The 16759-nt window shown below is 56.9% G+C and overlaps 1 protein-coding gene and 1 non-coding gene across 2 annotated transcripts; one reads left to right on the forward strand and one right to left on the reverse strand.

Annotated features, from left to right (window-relative positions):
• The first annotated feature begins 3191 nt into the window (after positions 1 to 3191).
• Positions 3192 to 3264, forward strand: Trnat-ugu (transfer RNA threonine (anticodon UGU)). Its single transcript has one exon. It is a non-coding gene; the product is annotated as a tRNA-Thr (tRNA).
• A 908-nt stretch (positions 3265 to 4172) lies between these two features.
• On the reverse strand, positions 4173 to 13607 carry Arhgef19 (Rho guanine nucleotide exchange factor 19). The gene is made up of 15 exons (XM_026400853.2): positions 13187 to 13607; positions 12531 to 12803; positions 12257 to 12365; positions 12108 to 12184; positions 11528 to 11790; positions 10620 to 10780; positions 10361 to 10513; positions 10023 to 10152; positions 9870 to 9944; positions 9599 to 9688; positions 9312 to 9472; positions 6941 to 7099; positions 6573 to 6652; positions 5154 to 5258; positions 4173 to 4834 (listed from the first exon to the last, which is right to left on the reverse strand). The coding sequence occupies exons 1-15, from the start codon at positions 13590 to 13592 to the stop codon at positions 4677 to 4679; spliced, it is 2400 nt and encodes a 799-aa protein (XP_026256638.2). The 5' UTR covers positions 13593 to 13607; the 3' UTR covers positions 4173 to 4676.
• Between the last annotated feature and the right edge of the window lie 3152 nt (positions 13608 to 16759).

Genomic DNA, 16759 nt, shown 5'->3' on the forward strand with positions numbered 1-16759 from the left:
GGGGAGACAGTCCCCGGAAGCCATGTGTGCTGGCTCCCGCAGGCACGTGGCTTGGAGACTGGCTGGGCAGACAGCCCCAGGCCAGACCTGCCCTAGACATGCCCGCCTCCACCTCCTGCCCTGTCCAATACCACCTTCTCCAGCCTCCTCCGCCTCAGCAAGCAGGAGCAGGGCCCTGGGTCCGTGGCCAAGGCCAGATACCAGTGCAGGGCCTAGTGGGCAGAGGCAGGCGCTGCTGAGAGAGGGGCCTCCAAGAGGCCTGGTTTGGACCTATCTCTCGGTGGGGGAGCAGGCAGGGAGGGAGGGGAGTGGGCCAGCCAGCCTTGGGAAGCCCTGTTGGCAGCACCCCCAAGCCAGCCCCCGGGGCCAGCAGTCTAGCCCAGCCCCAACACAGGCCAGAATCAGATGTGCCAGGGCAGGGAAACGTGGGAGGGCCTCTGCTCTGCCAGCCGATGTCAACCTCGGCTCTCCCCGAGCAGATTCAGCACTGGGGAAGGCACAGGAAAGCCGTCCTCACGCTGTCCACGTGCCTTAAATCCTCCAGGGGCAGAGGCCGCACCACTTCCAAGGCCTGTGCTCTGACTGGGCAGTTCCGGTGCCAAAAAAGCCATCGCTTGGTATAATTTCTTCACAGGGCACGTGTCCAACGCTTCTGTTCATGGAGGCTTTTGGAAGTAGGTACCCTATTTTGCAGTTGAGGTAACTGAGGCTCAGGGACTTAAAGACCCTCTGAGGAGCTTGGGGCCTTGTCTAAAATCCCATGATATGTGCACGTGCGCGCACACACACACACACACACACACACACACACACAAGTGCGCGCACACACTTCCCACGGCTGAAGCGAGGTGCCTCTGCAGCAATGGGCACCCCCAGCAGCCAGGTCTTGGTGTCTAAATACCACTGTCCTAATGAGTGGAGCCTGCCCTCCTTGGAGATACAGCAGAGTCCTCCGTGGAGGCAGGAGACACGCAAGATGAGCCTGGAGTGTCCTGCGGGGGCCCAAACCAAGGAAATGCTCAAAACCTCAGAGGACGTGGGCAAGGCAGACAGTCACAGGAGGTGAACTGAGAGACCTCGGCAGAAAGCTGGAGCAATCTGAACCCCTGGACAAGCCCATAGTATTAGATTGCAGCCCAGAGTTTAGAATGCATAGACACACGGGTCCACGTGGCTAGAAGAAACGGCTGACTAAATAAATGAAGGGAAAGGGACAAATCCTCCATGAGGAGGCATTCCAAATAACACGTGGAGATGCATCCTCCCAGACTGCAGCACACCCTGGCTCGACTGGATTCCAAGGAACAGTTTGGGAAAGAGGAGAAAGAGGAGCTTCATGGTAGAAAACCCAGCAGACACCACCTTACCCACATAGTCGAGGTCAACATGGCTGGGGCTGCAGAACTCGGTGGTTTCAAAAAAAATTAAAAAGGCCAAAGCCTGGAGCAGTGGCCCTCACCTGTGATCTCAGCTACGAGGGAGGCTGAGGCAGGAGGATCACCAGTTGGAGTCCAACGTCAGCAACTTAGGGAGACCCTGTCTCAAAATAAAAAAATAAAAAGGGCCAGGGATGTGGCTCAGTGGTTAAGCGCTCCTGGGTTCAATGCCCAGCACCACAAAAACACAAACAGAACCAGCTCACGTGGCAAGTCCCGGGCCAGCATGTGCCCCCTGCCGAGATGCGATCTGTCTGCCCCCAAACCCCATCACTCGGGTCTGGTCATGAGGAAAACATCAGATACCCTGCTCGTCGGCAAAACACTGAGCAGAACTCCTCAAAATGTACAAGGTCAGGAAAAGCAAGGAAGGACGGAGAAACGGTCACAGACCAGGGAGACAGACAGACAGACATGGTAGCTGGAAGCAACAAGGGCTCCAGGAGAAGAAAAGGGCAAACAGCTGAGTTAGCGGTGGGGTGCGGAGGGGTCCTTAGCTGTGCCACGGGGACCCCGTCCTGGGAGGCATTTCCAGTGGAGGGTTGTGAGGGGTGGATGGGACCCCTCCCCTTGCAATTTCCCCATACACCCAAAAGGATTCAGGAATAAAAGGTGGGAGGGCCGGAGGTGGGGCTCATGGGTGGGGAGCGTGCGTGGGTGAGGCCTGGGCTCCTTCCCCAGCTTTGCAAAAAAATAATAATAAATAAATAATAATAATAATAATAAATAAACTTAAAATGACTGTAAACATGGTACGTGGGGCTGGGGTGTGGTTAACTGAGTGACAGGGCACTTCAGTCATTCCCCAAGCCCTGCCCTGGGTCTGTGTCTCTCTCCATCCGCCCAAGTCTGCACCCTGGGGCAGGGTAGGCCTCTGTCTTCCTCCCCCAGTGACCTCCTTTGGAAGCTGAAGCCAGCCCCCTGTCCCCCGCTCACCTCTCAAAGCTCACTGTCCCAGCTCCCCCCGCTCTCCTGGCGGCTTGGACTTCGCCAACAGTGGCCTCCTCAACGTGGACCCTGCTTCCCAGCAGCTGCCCATCCTGCTTGGGGACCACTTGGACCCCAGGGCAGCTGACCCCAGCCAGGCCTCAGGGAGGAGCATGTGATTGGTGTGCTGCGGTTTGGATCCCAGTGCCCCCAGGCCCACGTGTCCCAGGCTTGGTCCCCTGCCTATGGCTCTGCTGGGAGGTGGTAGAGCTGTAGGATGTGGGGCTGGTGGGAGGTTAGGTCACTGTGGAGGGGTGCCCTTAAAGTGGACACTGGGACCCGTTCTCCCCTCTCACTTCCTGAGGTGAGCAGACCTCTTCCCCTACTCGCTCCCACCCTGACGTACTGTGTTGCCACAGGGCAAAGTGACAGGGCCAAAGACCCTGGACTGAATCTCTGAAATCCTGAGTCAAAATAAACCTTTTCTCCTTTTAAGTTGATTATCTCAGGTGTTTTGTGCCAGCGATGAAAAGCTGACCGACACACTTAGTCTACATCTAACAGCATAAACCATGCCCCACACCAACACAGAGGAAGCCATGCGACCCCGGCAGTCCAGTCAGAAAGAATCCCAGGACTGGGGTTGGAGTTGTGGCCCAGTGGTAGGGCATTTGCCTGCATGTGTTAGGCCCTGGGTTCGATCCTCATCCCCGCATATAAATAAATAAAAGATCACTGACAACAACAAAAAAAAAACAATCCCAGGACTTTGGGAACACTGAGACATTTTTCCTCCATGTTGGATATGAATGAAGAGGCCCCAGGGCTGGGGATGTAGCTCAGCTGGTAGAGTGCTTGCTTTGTGTGCACAAGGCCCTGGGTTCAATCCCCAGCACCACCAAAAAAAAAAAAAAAAAAAAAAAAAAGGAACAAAGAAGCCCCTAGAAGCTCTAAGAGGAAGATAACACCAAGGACAGGAGTCGAGAAATGCAGAGAGCTGGGTCCTCAGTGACATCAATGAGCCACCTGACCAAGCCAAGTCTGAAGCCCATCTTGTCTCTTCTGTGCTCAGTATAAAAACTATGGTAAAAATGACCCCTCAAAGTATATCCATATCCTAATCTCTGGAAACCAATTTTTCAAAAATGATTAAATGGTTTTTTAAAATAGTAGATTAGGAGTATCTTTGTAATGTGATCTATTAATTTATTCTGAGATGCCAGGAATTGAACCCAGGGCCTGGCACATGCTAGGCAAGCATTTTACCACTGATCAATGCCCCCAGCCCCTTTTATTTTTACTCTGAGACAGGGCCTTGCTAAGTTGCTGAGGCTGGCTTTGAACTTGGGATCCTCCTGCCTTGGTGTCCCAGGTCCCTGGGATCACAGGCATGTGCCACTGCACCCCACTCTGCCTGTATCAGTGCAGGATGATGACATGGGGGATTATCTGGGTGGGCTCCAAACTTTAGGAACAATCACATGTTCGTAAGCAGAGGCAGGAGATCTGACAAGAACCGGGAAGGTGACTCCAGAGACAGAGCCTGGAACGATGTGGCTCCAAGTCGAGGAATTCAGCAGCCACTAGGAGCCAGAAGAGGCAGGATGACCCTCTCCTGGGTCCCCAGTGGAGACCAGCCCTGCCCAGCCTGCCAACACCTGGACGTGGGCCCAGCGATGTTGGACTTTAGATTCCTGCTCCAGAGCGGTGACAGAGACATTTCTGTTGATTTAAGTCACCCAGAAGCCATAGGAGACAAATCCAAGAACTAATAAAATCTCTTTAATATTCAGCTGTTGGAACCCAACGTTTCATGACGGCAGCTGAAGGCAGCCTGACCATGCAGCGCCTGTCCCTAGAGAATTCTGGAAAAGGAAACCCAGGGGGAAGCAGCCAGAGGCGCTCCTGGTCTCAGGCGGGAAACAGCGGGGCAGTGTGCAGGCTCCCGGCTCCCGAGACAGGTCACAGCCACCAGCCCCAACCTGGCGCTGTGGGGAGGGGGCAGAGAAGACTCCAGATACACAGAGGTCCCAGCACCCACCAACCAGCACCAGAGTACTCCTCGGCCAGCACCCTGCCAGAGGGGCCCAGAGGTGGGCAGGGTGGAGGGCACAGCGGGAAGGGCCCCATCCCACAGGAAGAACCACACTCGGCCCTGGAGTGTGGACGCCGAGGAGCACAGGACAGGGAAGACCCTCTGGAGGCCCCACTCCTCGGTCCAGCCTGTTCCCTCGATGGCAGGGCCAGCCGCAGCAGCAGCCCGGGGTGTGGAGACACTGCAGGCCCCTGACCTGTCCAGGCCAGGGGTGCCAGTCACACGGGCAGCTCCCCCAGCTTGCTGGTGGCACTGGTGATCCGCTTATTCTCCCGGAGGTTCCGGAGGCGGGCGCTGAGGCTGCTGATCTCTTCCACGTAGGCCTGGGGCACCCACCCCTTCTCGCCATCGGCCAGCCGGACCCCCTCCAGCCAGCCTAGGGACACAGCCGACAGCAGCATTGGTAGCATCAAAGGGGCACCAAGCCTCCGCCTGATGCAAGCCTGGGGCCCAGGTGACATCATTTCAGCATGTCCTCGCTGTCTGGTAGATAAACTGACCTGTTTTTATTGACACCTCTGAGAAGGGTATTTCCCACTCTCCCCCATCACTCTAGATCCTGCAGCTTTAGGAGCAGGAAGTTCCTCCTCTTATCTAAGGGATTCCCACACGCTGTGGTTTATCAGCCTTTGCATCATCTTTCCCTGTGATGTCCAAGCCCTGGCCGGGAGTGCTTTCCAGGGTGACAGGCTCACCGTCACTGGTCCGGGTCTTCACTGCCAGGATGTCCGTCTTCTCCAGGGTCAGCTCATCAGGCTGCAGGGCCTTGTACGTCCTGACACACTGAACCTGAGGGCGGTCTACAGCCCAAGGGAGGGTCGGGGAGTCCCAGGGAAGGGAGGGGTAGTAGGAAAATGTAAAGCAAAGGGAGGAGCTTTTCTGTCCCTCCCCGCCACCAGCAAGACCTGGCGCCCTCTTCTTGCAGTTCAACCCTGCTGGGTCCAGTCCCTCCACGTTTTGGTTTCTACTCTGGCCAAGGCTCTCACCTCCCAGCTCAATCCCACACCTTGCCCTTGACCCCTAGACCCCAACCTCCAACTGCTCCAGACGCCACTCAGGAAATAGTGATGGCGTCACAGGTCCCCTGACAGCACTGAGGCTCTCCCTCCTCAGCGATGCCAGCCACACCCTCCCCTCTCCTCTGAGAACATCCTCAGACCTCCCTGGGCCCACAGGCCTGTGTGGTCGGCCAGGAGTGCTCCTCCTGGACCATCCATGGCTGCCCTCCTCATCCCCTAGGGCTCAGAGGTTACTTCCCAGGGGCGTGCCCTCACCACCTGTCTGGAGTAGGGGTCTCATGCCAGCCAGTGGGACTCAGCCCAAGCCAGAGGATCTGTGGCTCCAGGCCCTACCCTTTCAAACAGGCTAGGTGGGCAGGAGGTCCAAACGCCACAGGTTAGAGCATCTAAACAAGATCTGTCACCTACTGGCTCTGTGACCTTGGGTAAGTTACTTAACCTTTCTGGGCAGATATGAAAAATGAAGAAAATGATTCTCACAGAGCTGTGGTGAAGATTAAATAAAATAAATGCCAAAGCAAAGGTCCTAGCCCTGGGCCTGGCGTGTGGCAGGTGCTGGTGGAAACGCATTCCTTCCTTCCTAAACGCACCCCTTCCTAAAGCTCAGCCTGAAGGCTCTGCTCAGAGCCATCAAGATCGACTGCCTGCCAGCAAGGTGCTCTGGGACTAGGCAGCACCGTGACTCCCCAGCCCAGACTCCAAGGAGGTGACTCTATCAACCAAGAAGACCCCCACCTTCTCTCCACCACCCACAGGTACCGTTCTCTTTGCAACTGATGCAAAGGCAGAGGCAGACCCGGTCTCCAGAGAGCTCTGCCACTTACAGGCTGGGTGAACTTGGACTAATCCCCTCCCCACTCAGAATCTGTCTTTAACATGCAGAATGGACTTTGGAGATTCCTGGTGCTGCCCCCCTCCCACAGGGCCGGCCTGTCCTGTGCCAATCCTGCCTAGCCTTCCAGGGTCCTCTGAGCCACCCCTAACCACCCCAGGCTGCCAGTCTCCCTCCCTACAGCCACCCAGGATTGGAGGAAGAGAAAGCAGTGAGGTCCCCAGCCTAAGGGACATGGGGGTGGTTGGGGTGGAGGCTACTACCTTCCCCCTCGCTGATAACCTCCTTGTCCTCCTGGGGGCTGGAGGGGCACAAGGCTGAGATCCACCTCTGCTTCTCACTCCTAAGGAAGAGGGGGCTGTATTGTCACAACATGCAAAATACCACTGCCCAGAGGTGAGGGAAACCAGGTCACGGAGAACGATGTCCAACCCAGGAGCCACGTCTGCTCCGCCCCAGAGCCCCCAGGATGTTAGCGCTGCCCATGTCCTGCCTTGCCCCATCCTGAAGCCTGAGATAAGGGATATTTGTTGGCATCCAGAAGACACCCAGGGCCTGGCCCTGGCCCCCAAGTCGGACACATCTGCTGCTCTGGACACTCGGGGTCCTCCTCCCTCCCCTGGCCACTCACTCTGTACGGGCCCTCAGCAGGAACTGGTGCTTGGCATGCTGCCCGTGGAGGAGCCGGAGGAGAAACACGTGACCCGGGATGCCCTGCAGCTGCAGGCTGAGGTCCCTCACCTGCAGCTCCACCATCCTGGCATGGACGAAGACGGCAAACCTCCCGAGCCTGCGGGACAGGAGGAGGTCAGCCTGGCCTGGGCCCGGGCTCCTAGCACCATCCTCTGGACAAGGTAAGATGACCGAAGGGAGAGGGGTCTCTGCCCCTCCAGCAGCCTCCCAGGGAACCTCGCCCATGCAGGGTGCCACTCCTCCAGGGGCCAGCAAGAAACTGGCAGCTCCATCCCTGCAGGTCGCTGACAGAGGGGGAAAGTGGTGACCAGTCCTGACCCAGGCACACCTTCAGCTTTCCCTGAACCTCTGCCCCAGCTCCTGCTGCGAGGACCCAACTAGATGCGTTCCTGTTTGGTGTTGACTCCCTAACTGGTATAGAAGCTCCAAGAAGGCCAAACCTTGCCTCTTAGCCCTGCATCCTACAGCCGGGCACTGCCTGGCACACGATTTAGGTTCAGTAAACACTTGTGAGAAGGAGGGTGGAAAGTGGGCAGGGTATCACAGCTTCTGCTACATCCCCAGCCCTATTTTTAATTTTTTCATTTATTTCTGATTTTTTATTTTTAAGACAGGGTCTCACTAAGTTGCCCAGCCTGGCCCTGAACTTGGGATCCTCCTTCCGGAGTTGTTGGAATTACAGTTGTGACTTGCAACATCCTGAGTGGCACCACTGTGCCAGTCTGTCCCGTAGCTTCCTTATCTTAGCATCTGCCATTCCAAATCAATTCCCTTCTCTTTCTCCGTTCTAGGGAAGAACCCCACCAACTGCCCCAGAGGAAGTCAGGTGCCAACGCACCACCCCCCAAATGGTAGCTCTGACCTGTCTTCCCTCCTATGTACTGTCCCCAGAATCCTCTCACCCTGAAACACCCTGTCACCCCTGGGGCACCTACACTCACCTGGGCGACTGCGAGGGCTTCTGGTCTCTGCTGCTACCGGCCATCCTTCAGATTGGCAGGAGCAATAAGTCACACTGCTCCTGGCTCTCCATGCTCCTTGCTGCCCCCAGGACCAGTCTGACCTCTCCACTGTAACTTGCAACATCCCAACTGCCCTCTCCTGACCTCTCTTCTATAAATTCAGCCACAGCAGGTTCATCATTCCAAAACACACTGTCCTGGGGTTGTGGCTCAGTGGCAGAGCACTTGCCAAACACGTGTGAGGCACCGGGTTTGATTCTCAGTACCACATGCAAATAAATAAAATAAAGGACCACTGACAACTAAAAAAAAAATTAAAAAACCACACTGTCCTCTCATAAACTCCTACAGCCCTGCTGAATACTCTCCTCCAAATTACTATCTACCTGGAAAGCTCCTCCTCATCCTACGAACCCAACTGAAATGTCCCTTCCTTTGTGTAGCTTTATCAATACTACTCCACACTAGGGGCTACCACACACACCCTCCCATCTGAACCCACATGACATGATTATCAGGATGGATGCTCACTGGTCTGAGAGTCCTGTGAGCAGACAGCAACTGTCATGCATATTTATGTCCCCAGTACTCAGCAGAGGGGGTCCATTACAGAACAAGTTCAGTGACAGTTTATCAAGTGAGCAAAAAAATCAGGAATGAACTCTTCTCATGGCTTGAGATGCCCTCTCCACCCCATCCAGCCTCCAGCTCACGAGGATCAGCCTTCTTTCTGATCCCTCCTCACCTGGGATAATCACAGCTAGGACTGAGCGAGTGCTCCCTGGGCCCAGGCACCCAGCTGAGCTCTTTTCAAGAGTGACTGTCACACTGGATGTCCCTACACGGTAGCCTGTTTTACAGGTGGACATTAGGGCGGTGTGGTAGGTAAGAACATGGGTTCTGGCATCAGACAGAGGTGGTTACCTCTGGGTCCTTCATTCACTAGTGCCCCAATCTTGAGAATAACAAGGGAGCCTAATTTTCAGGGAGGTATCTGCAGGACTGAAGGGAATCCATGCAGCACGCCTGGCCCAGAACATGTCCTGGGCCAATGTTGGCTATTATCACTGACTCAGGGAAGAGTTGGACTTCAGAGCTTTGCTCATTTCTGATCTCACTGGCTGAAGCTTCACATCCTCTGCACACAGCCCAGCCCTTGACTCTCCCATCTGGACAATGGCCTCACTGTCCACCTGTGTTCTAGGAGCCTCCAATGCTCAGGGTGCCCAGGGAGCTTAGCCTGGCACAAGCTGGGGCTCCCAAGTCCTGTGAGAGGCCATTAGCAGTGGTCCTGATAGAGGAGAAGAAAGCCTGGCTCCGATCCACCTGCCCACCACCCAGACTCACTCCTTCCGCCGGGAGAGCAGCAGGCAGTCATTGAAGAGGTGCAGGTAGACAGCCTTGCTGGACAGCTTCAGCTTGGCAGGAGGCACTGCGGGCAGTGGTGCCAGTTCCACCAGCTCCCCATGCCGAACCAGCCAGCGGGCCTGAGAGATCAGCGGGAAGATCTGGAGGATGGAGTAGACAAAGAGAGGCTCAGGGGCACAGACAGAAAGCACAAGTTGAGAGGTGGGTATGGGAATGACACTGGGGCCTGAAGTCCCCAGGGGAAAGAGGAAACAAGAGCCACAAACCTTGCCCTCAAAGTGGATCTTCTTGCTCAGGTGAATGAGCTCCTCGGTCCTCTTCATGGACTGCACACTGGCATTGCACTCTTGTACCAGCTGGGGAGGCCAGGGGCAGGTCACCTGCAAGCCGCTTGACCAGAGCCCAGGATACCAGAGCCCAGCCTCAGGCCTCTGCCCAGGAATCAAAGACCCCCACAGCTGGAGGCTCTTTAAAGGACATGCTAGGAGTCCAGGACAGCTGGTCAGGAGCCCAACAGCCCTGTCCCCCTGAGCTCACCTCCTTGAGTGCATTAAAAGCCTTGGTGGCCATATCTTCATCTTGGGAGCCCTGGGCTGTGCGCTTCAAGATGTTCTAGAGGTGAGATTCTAAAATGAGACAGGCCACTCCCTTCCTCATGATCTTGCCTGCCCAGCCCTTCCCTCTGGGTACCTCCACCAGCATCTTCAGGCGGGTGATCCTCTGAAAGGGCAGGATGAGGAAGGAGGTGAGGGGCAGTCGTTGGCACACTGGAGACTCCTCCAGACGAGCCAGGATGCCGGGGAACTTGGGGTTTTCCAAGCTATAAAATGGGGAGAGGAGTCACCCCTAGGCCTGAACTCCTGGTGTCCACCACCCCACTACTCCTTGGCTCTTCAGGTGCCACTTATCTTGGTCACAGAGCCCCTTAGAGGGACCCCTCCCCATTCAGAGTCACACTTCCTCACTCTGTCCTCTGTGCCAGCCGGGACCTCCCTCCCTCCTCCCCCAAACAGAGCCCCCAGCCCTACAGCAGGCGCTGGTAAGTGCGCTCCTGGTACGCCTGGTTGGTGACATAGGGCAGGTAGACACGGCGGAAAGCAGGGCAGTGCTGCAACACCACGTCGCATACACTGAAGCGCAGCACATCTGCCTCCAGACGCTGCTCCAGATCCTGCAAGAACCTGAAGGGTGGGCCAGGGCTCAGGGCCAGGGCAGAGCTCACAGATCTGGGGGCGTGCCAGCCACAGGGTCTGTCCCCACCTCCACCAGGCCAGATCACTCCCTCACCTCTCGCTGGTACTCTTGACCTCAGGAAGTTTGGAAAAGAGCCACTGCTTATCCTGCGCCCCCAGACACTCGTTGAGGTCGGTGGAGCCTAAGAAGTGACCTACGGCTACTGTCAAGCTGTGGATGTATGAGGCTTCGGAGGTGATCAGTTCAAATTTGGCCTGAGGGAGGATGGACGGGGTTGTAAGGGCCAGGCTAGCCTACCTCGAGATCCTGGCCTGGAATCCCCCAACCCCAAGGCCGCCTCCACAGACACCCTATACCCGTCCCTTCTCTAATTGCACCCTTAATCTGGTTCTTGGCAGCGGCCCAGGGTCCCGCCTCCTGCCACAGGCAATTGTAGGAGCCAAACAGTGGCCCTCGACTCCACCCCTTCCTCTAGCTCCGCCCACCTGCCCCATTCCGCTCCTCTGGGCCCTGCCTCACCCGCGGAGCGCTCCTCCATCAGCCCCGCCCCTGCCCTAGGCCCCACCCCCGCCCCACCCAGCCCCGGCTATCTCGATGGCTCCGCCCCCTCAGGCCCTGCCCTATCCGAGGCTTCGCTCCCTTGGCTCCGCCCCTCACGCTCCCAGTCTAGATTCTCTACTTGCCTTCGGCACCACTACTTCTCTTGTCCTAGCTTCCAGGACCCTCCGATCCTCAGTGTGGGCAACCCTGCCGCTCGGTCCTTTTGTGACTCGGTCCGCTCTAAGTCCCAGGACTTGTGGCCCGCTCCCTACCTACCTACTTGTTATCCTACCCTCTGAGGGCGCCCCCCCAGCTCAGGCTCCGCCTCCGCCCCCCCCCCGCTCAGGCTCCGCCTCCGCCCCCCGCCCAGGCTCCGCCTCCGCCCCCCCCCCGCCCAGGCTCCGCCTCCGCCCCCCCCCAGGCTCCGCCTCCGCCCCGCCCCGTCGGGTCCCGGCGCCCACCTCCTGCAGTTTGCAGTCACGCAGGCTCAGCGTGGCCAGAACGCCACTGCCGCGCACGTCGGGGATGTCCTGCCATAGCGAGAAGGTGGAGCCTCGCGCCGAGCGCTGCGCCCGGAAGGAGCTGCTCGGGGAGAGGTTGGCGCGCGGCGGCCCGGGCCCCTCCTCCGCGCCCTCCGCCTCGTCCCCGGGGCCCTCCTCTTCGCGCTGCTGCCGCCGCAGTTCGCGGGCGCTGGCCACGTCGCTGTATTCCTGGTACAGGACAGCTGGGAGGGGGAGGGACACGGGTAGGGCCGTGGGATGCCCGCCGGCCCCGGCACGGCTCCTCCCAGGTTCTCCCGAGAGCCAGCCTCACTTAACAAGCCTCTGCAGTGGTTGGGACACATTGAATTCATTCATTCACTCATTTATTCATTCCGTTGACACTAATTGAGCGCCAACTGCGCGGTAGCACCAGTGCTAGATTTCGAGAATTCAATTCTGTCTTTCACACGATCTCAACCTCCCACCTCTCCAAACCCTGGAGTTTCCACACCCCAGCCTCTTCCTCCGTGATCCCCTCCCAGAGACCCTCTCCGCTTACAGTTAAGGAGGAATCGCGACTGCCGCCGCTCGTTAGCGCTTCTAGGATCTGGAGGCGGCCCTTCTTGCGTGTCCAGCCTAGGAAAGAGTGTCAGGACTCTAATTTGGCTGCACCCTGCCTCAGACCCGAGCCGAGTGAGTGGTGGTTACCTGGGATCCAGCAAGCCGCCGTGGCTCTCGCTTGGGTCAACAGGTGCTGGCGGAGAAATGCTGTCCACCCTCATCTCTATGCTTCGGGGCTCCCTTCCAGATGCCTTCCCTAGAGAGAGAGAAAGAGCTGAGGGTGGGTGGTCCCAAGGGTACAGGGCACAACACCCTTTCAACCAGCATCCAGTGGCAAGTGTCCCGGTGTCTAGCGAGTTGGACATGCCCCACCCCCATGTGCTCACCCAGGGCTGTCAGGGACCAGGGGAATTGTTGGTACCTTCCCGGGCTGCTCCTGAAGTCAGTGCCCTGGCTGATGAATTCCGCCCCAGGCGCAGAGAAGAGTGCAGCCGGGTCATCAGCTCTGAGGCTGAGAAGCGCCTGCGCTCAGGCCCTTCAAGGCCAGCCCTGGTAGTCCCAGACAGTTCCAGTGGCCTGGGCTCCTCTGTGCTCAAATGCCTCTCTTGCGCAGCTTGCCCAGGCTCCAGGAAGACAGCATGGGCCTGGGGGCTGCCCATGACCTCTTCACGCTGGTACACTCGCATCTTGCGCCCTGTGGTTGTGAGGCATGAGAGCACAGGCTGGCACCTACTGGGGTCTCTTCCAACCCCTGTCTCCTGCTTTTGCCCTGTGGTTCTGAGCATCCCAGGGAGTTCAGGCTCCATGCCCAAGAGAAAGGCTGATGTTTCTGTGAAGATCTGGTGCCCAGGGCCATGGAAGCAACAAGAGGGGTAGAGAGCACAGGGCAAGGGCCCAGGACAGCCAGAGACTTGTGTAACCTTTGACAAGTCACTTGCCCTCCCTGAGCACTATAGTTCCCTAATCACTAAGATCTGCCACTTGTCCTGGAACTCTGGGGCTTAAGGGGTTCAAAAAGAGCCCACCCAGCCCCCTCCTCGTCTGCCCCAATGGGCCATTCCCCGAAGGGTAACTCACAGGCTGACTTCTTCTCAGAGCCATGGCTGGCCCGTCGCTGAGGCTGTGTGTGCTGAGAACTCCAGGGTCCCTCCAGAGCTGGGGGCTGAGCACCAGGACAGTGGGGCCAGCTGCCCGCCCTGCTGGGCCGCATCCCCCCACTGGTGGTGTCTGGGCCTCCTGGGGATGGTGGCCATAGCAACCTTTGGAGAGGGGCAGGGGTCCCCAGGGACCAGCGGCTGCCAGAAGCCTGTAGCTCCTCCGGGGCGACGGGGAAGAGGTCCAGACACACAGGGCTCAGGGGCTGCAGGGTGGGCAGCTCCACAAAGGACAGACTCTCCTGCTGGCACACAGCTACTGGGCGGCGGGCAGTACTAGGTGGCCCAGCCAGGTGGGGCTGGAGGGTCGCAGGTGGCCCACAGTCCATTCCTCCTTTGCTGTGCCACCCACCTGTGCCTGCAGGGGAGAAGGGATCAGAGCCAGGCACAGGACAGCTGGACTAGCCAGTAAGCCACCACATTCTGGAGGCCTGGACAACCCCTCGTGTATGCTGTTTATACACATCTGCACAAACACCCACCTGATTATCTAATTAAGAGCTAATAGTTGGCCCTTACATAATGCCGGGCAAGTGCTTTCCACATATCATCTCATTTAACTCCTCCTATGAGTCGATGCTGTTATTCTACCCATTTTATAGGTGAGGGAAGTGAGGCAGAGAGGTGGTTATGTGGTGAGTGGTAGAGCCAGGATACTCACTCGGGCATTGCAACTTTCAAGACTTGCTATTTATTCACTGTGTACCTTCTTGAATACACTGATGCATGGCATATATATATTGCCACACAAATCCATGTTCCAACAAATACATTCACACATTTACCCTCAAGTACACACACTGACACACACACACTTTCATAGATACACTCAGACTTTTGAGATTCAAGTACACAAATTCATGGGCACATTTTTTTTTTTTTTACTGGAGATTTAACTCCGGGGCACTCAACCACTGAGCCACATCCCCAGTACTATTTCGTATTTTATTTAGAGACAGAGTCCCACTGAGTTGCTTAGCACCTCGCTTTTGCTGAGGCTGGCTTTGAACTTGAGATCCTCTGGCCTCAGCCTCCCAAGCTGCTGGAATTACAGGCGTGCACCACCATGCCTGGCTCACGGACACATATTTTTTGATTCGCTTTTTAATTTTTTTTAAATCAAACATCTATATAGGTGTTTTCTCCCAAACATGCACTGACCCATCTGATGTTTACACACACACACACACACACACACACACACACTTTCCCATTCTGTTCCAGTCACACACATGCACACCCCAGGATTCAGACATGAATGCATGGGCCCACTAGTCCTTGCTTTGGTGTGACCCAACCCCCCTCCCCCCCCTCCCCCCGAGTGGCGGCCTTCAGTGCTGAGTGATGCCCACACCCATGCCAAGCTGGCTGGGAGGGTCACAGCCGGAAGGCAGGCCGCCAACCCAGATTAGGTGGGGCCCTCCCAGGGAAGGGTAGAGAGGTGGCCTAGCCCCCCAGCTTGGGGTCGGGGGGGTTTCTCCCACCCTGGCTCCTAGCCCCTGGATCAAGCAAGGCTAATTGGGTTCTTTCTGGGCAGGACGTCATCCCGGGAGCCTGCCAGAGCCTTGGGGTAGAACCATGATCTGAGGGGTCTAAGCCCCCATGGCCTTTTCCCCAGGGCGTTCCACTACCACCCTCCTGCCCCTCACCTTTCCAGCTGCTGATGCTGTCGGGCTGCTGTGCAGGGGAAGCCCTCTCTCTGCCCAGCTGGCTGGGGGAGATCCCACCCAGACAAAGAGTTTGATTCATCAAACCCTGTGGTGAGGCAAGCCGGGAGGGAGGAGGGAGCAGGCAGCGGGCTGGGCGGGGGCCTACCCTAGCCTGGCCTCACTGTGGGCAGGCTGGGCAGCAAGGACCCCCCAGAGGTCCCTTCTGGCCAAATGGGCAGTGCCCAGTCTGGCAGGGCCAAGAAACTCAGAGGGAGACCCAGAGAAATGTAGACCATTTAGACAGCAACTCAGAAACGGAGACCCTGAATGCTGACAAACAGAAAAACCACAGATGCTAAGACATTCAGGGACCCAGAGATGCAGACAGAGACACAAAAAATTTCAGACAGTCCAGATACTCAGAGACAGACATGAAGCCCAGAAAAACCCCGGAAGACAGATGGACAAACAATTCATGCCCCGTGGGCTTGCCAGTCTGGTGGGAGAGCCAAGAATGAAAACAGTTACAATCCAGATTGGCAAGAGCCAAGCCAGAGGCACATCTGAGTAGTGTGCCAGGCTCACTCAACCTGGGAATCCTGGAGGTCTTCCTGGAGGAGGTCATGGTAACAGCTAATGCAAAATCCCCAGGACCCAGAGCACCTAAAGAGGAGTGATCCAGCTGCTTCCCCATTCTTACCCCTGGCCAGGTGGGAACCGGCTGCTCCTAAGGAGCCTCCCTGAGGTGGCGCCTCTAGCTTGTACCTGGAGCCTCTGTCCATCTGAGTATACTTCCCTAAGCCTCAGTTTCCTCATTTGGCAAACAGGAGAGAGACACCAACTTGACAGCGCTAATGAGAGAATAGGCACCGTGGAGGTGAAGCACCCAGGGCAGAGTGGAGCTTGTTGCCCACGGTCATTCCCCAGAGTATCATTATTATTATCATCAGTCTTTATGGTGTTGGGGGATGGTCTGGGTCATCAGCCAGATGGAAAAATGAAGATACACATGACATCTTAGGAGCATGTGGGTGGGGACCCAGGTGGCCTCTGCCCTCCAGATAGGTTCCTTTCTCTCCAGGAATAAGAAGTCCTCAGCACAGTTCGTGCATGCCCCTGCTCCCTGTATTAGAGGAAATTCTTTGGAGTTCTAGACGCCCCTGGAAGGCAGGGAGAGGCAACCCCCATAATTTACAGGGATAAATAAGCCAAACATTGAGTCTTGGGGCAGAGGCACGTCCAATTGAGGCCTTGGGGAAAAGCCTGGTGAGTGTGGGCAGAGGGAAGGTGGACGGCAGGAGCGGGCTGGAGGCAGGTCCTGAGTGGGCGGTCAGGAGTGAGCAGCCTCCACCCACCCCACGCCCAGGCTGAGGGGCGAAGGGAATGATCCACCCAGCTCAGGTGTGGCCACCCAACCTCAATGCTGGGGATCAGGTAGGGGCAGAGCTGCGTTCATATTGGGTGTAGCTCATCTCTGCTAGGAAAGAAGAAAAGAAAACCTGAGGGAGAGAACTGGGCCCAGGCAGCAGGGACACTACCTGCCCAGGACATAACCTCAGGAGAGACCAGTGGCCATTCTAGAACCCAAAGGGAAAAAACCCAGCCAAAGGTTCAAGGCCCCACATGGGCACTAATCAGCTCTGTGTGACCTTAGACAAGGTTCAAGGCCCCACATGGGCACTAATCAGCTCTGTGTGACCTTAGACAAGGTTCAAGGCCCCACATGGGCACTAATCAGCTCTGTGTGACCTTAGACAAGTCATGGCCCATCCGTGGGCCTCAGTATTCCCACCTTCAAAGTGTCCCAAAGTCACCAGCCCCAGCTGCTCCCTCTAAGAAACCTGTGT

Source organism: Urocitellus parryii, chromosome 11, assembly GCF_045843805.1.
Source record: "Urocitellus parryii isolate mUroPar1 chromosome 11, mUroPar1.hap1, whole genome shotgun sequence".
Lineage (NCBI taxonomy): Eukaryota > Metazoa > Chordata > Mammalia > Rodentia > Sciuridae > Urocitellus > Urocitellus parryii.

Bases quoted from the DNA above. Each gene is read 5' to 3' on its own strand.
- Arhgef19 (XM_026400853.2), bottom strand. From the start codon at position 13,592: ATGGACTGTGGGCCACCTGCGACCCTCCAGCCCCACCTGGCTGGGCCA. The intron at 11,791-12,107 runs GTAAGCGGAGAG...TCCCCCTCCCAG, and splicing joins GTCGCGATTCCTCCTTAACT to CTGTCCTGTACCAGGAATAC. The intron at 4,835-5,153 runs GTGAGCCTGTCA...CTGTGTCCCTAG, and splicing joins GAAGACCCGGACCAGTGACG to GCTGGCTGGAGGGGGTCCGG.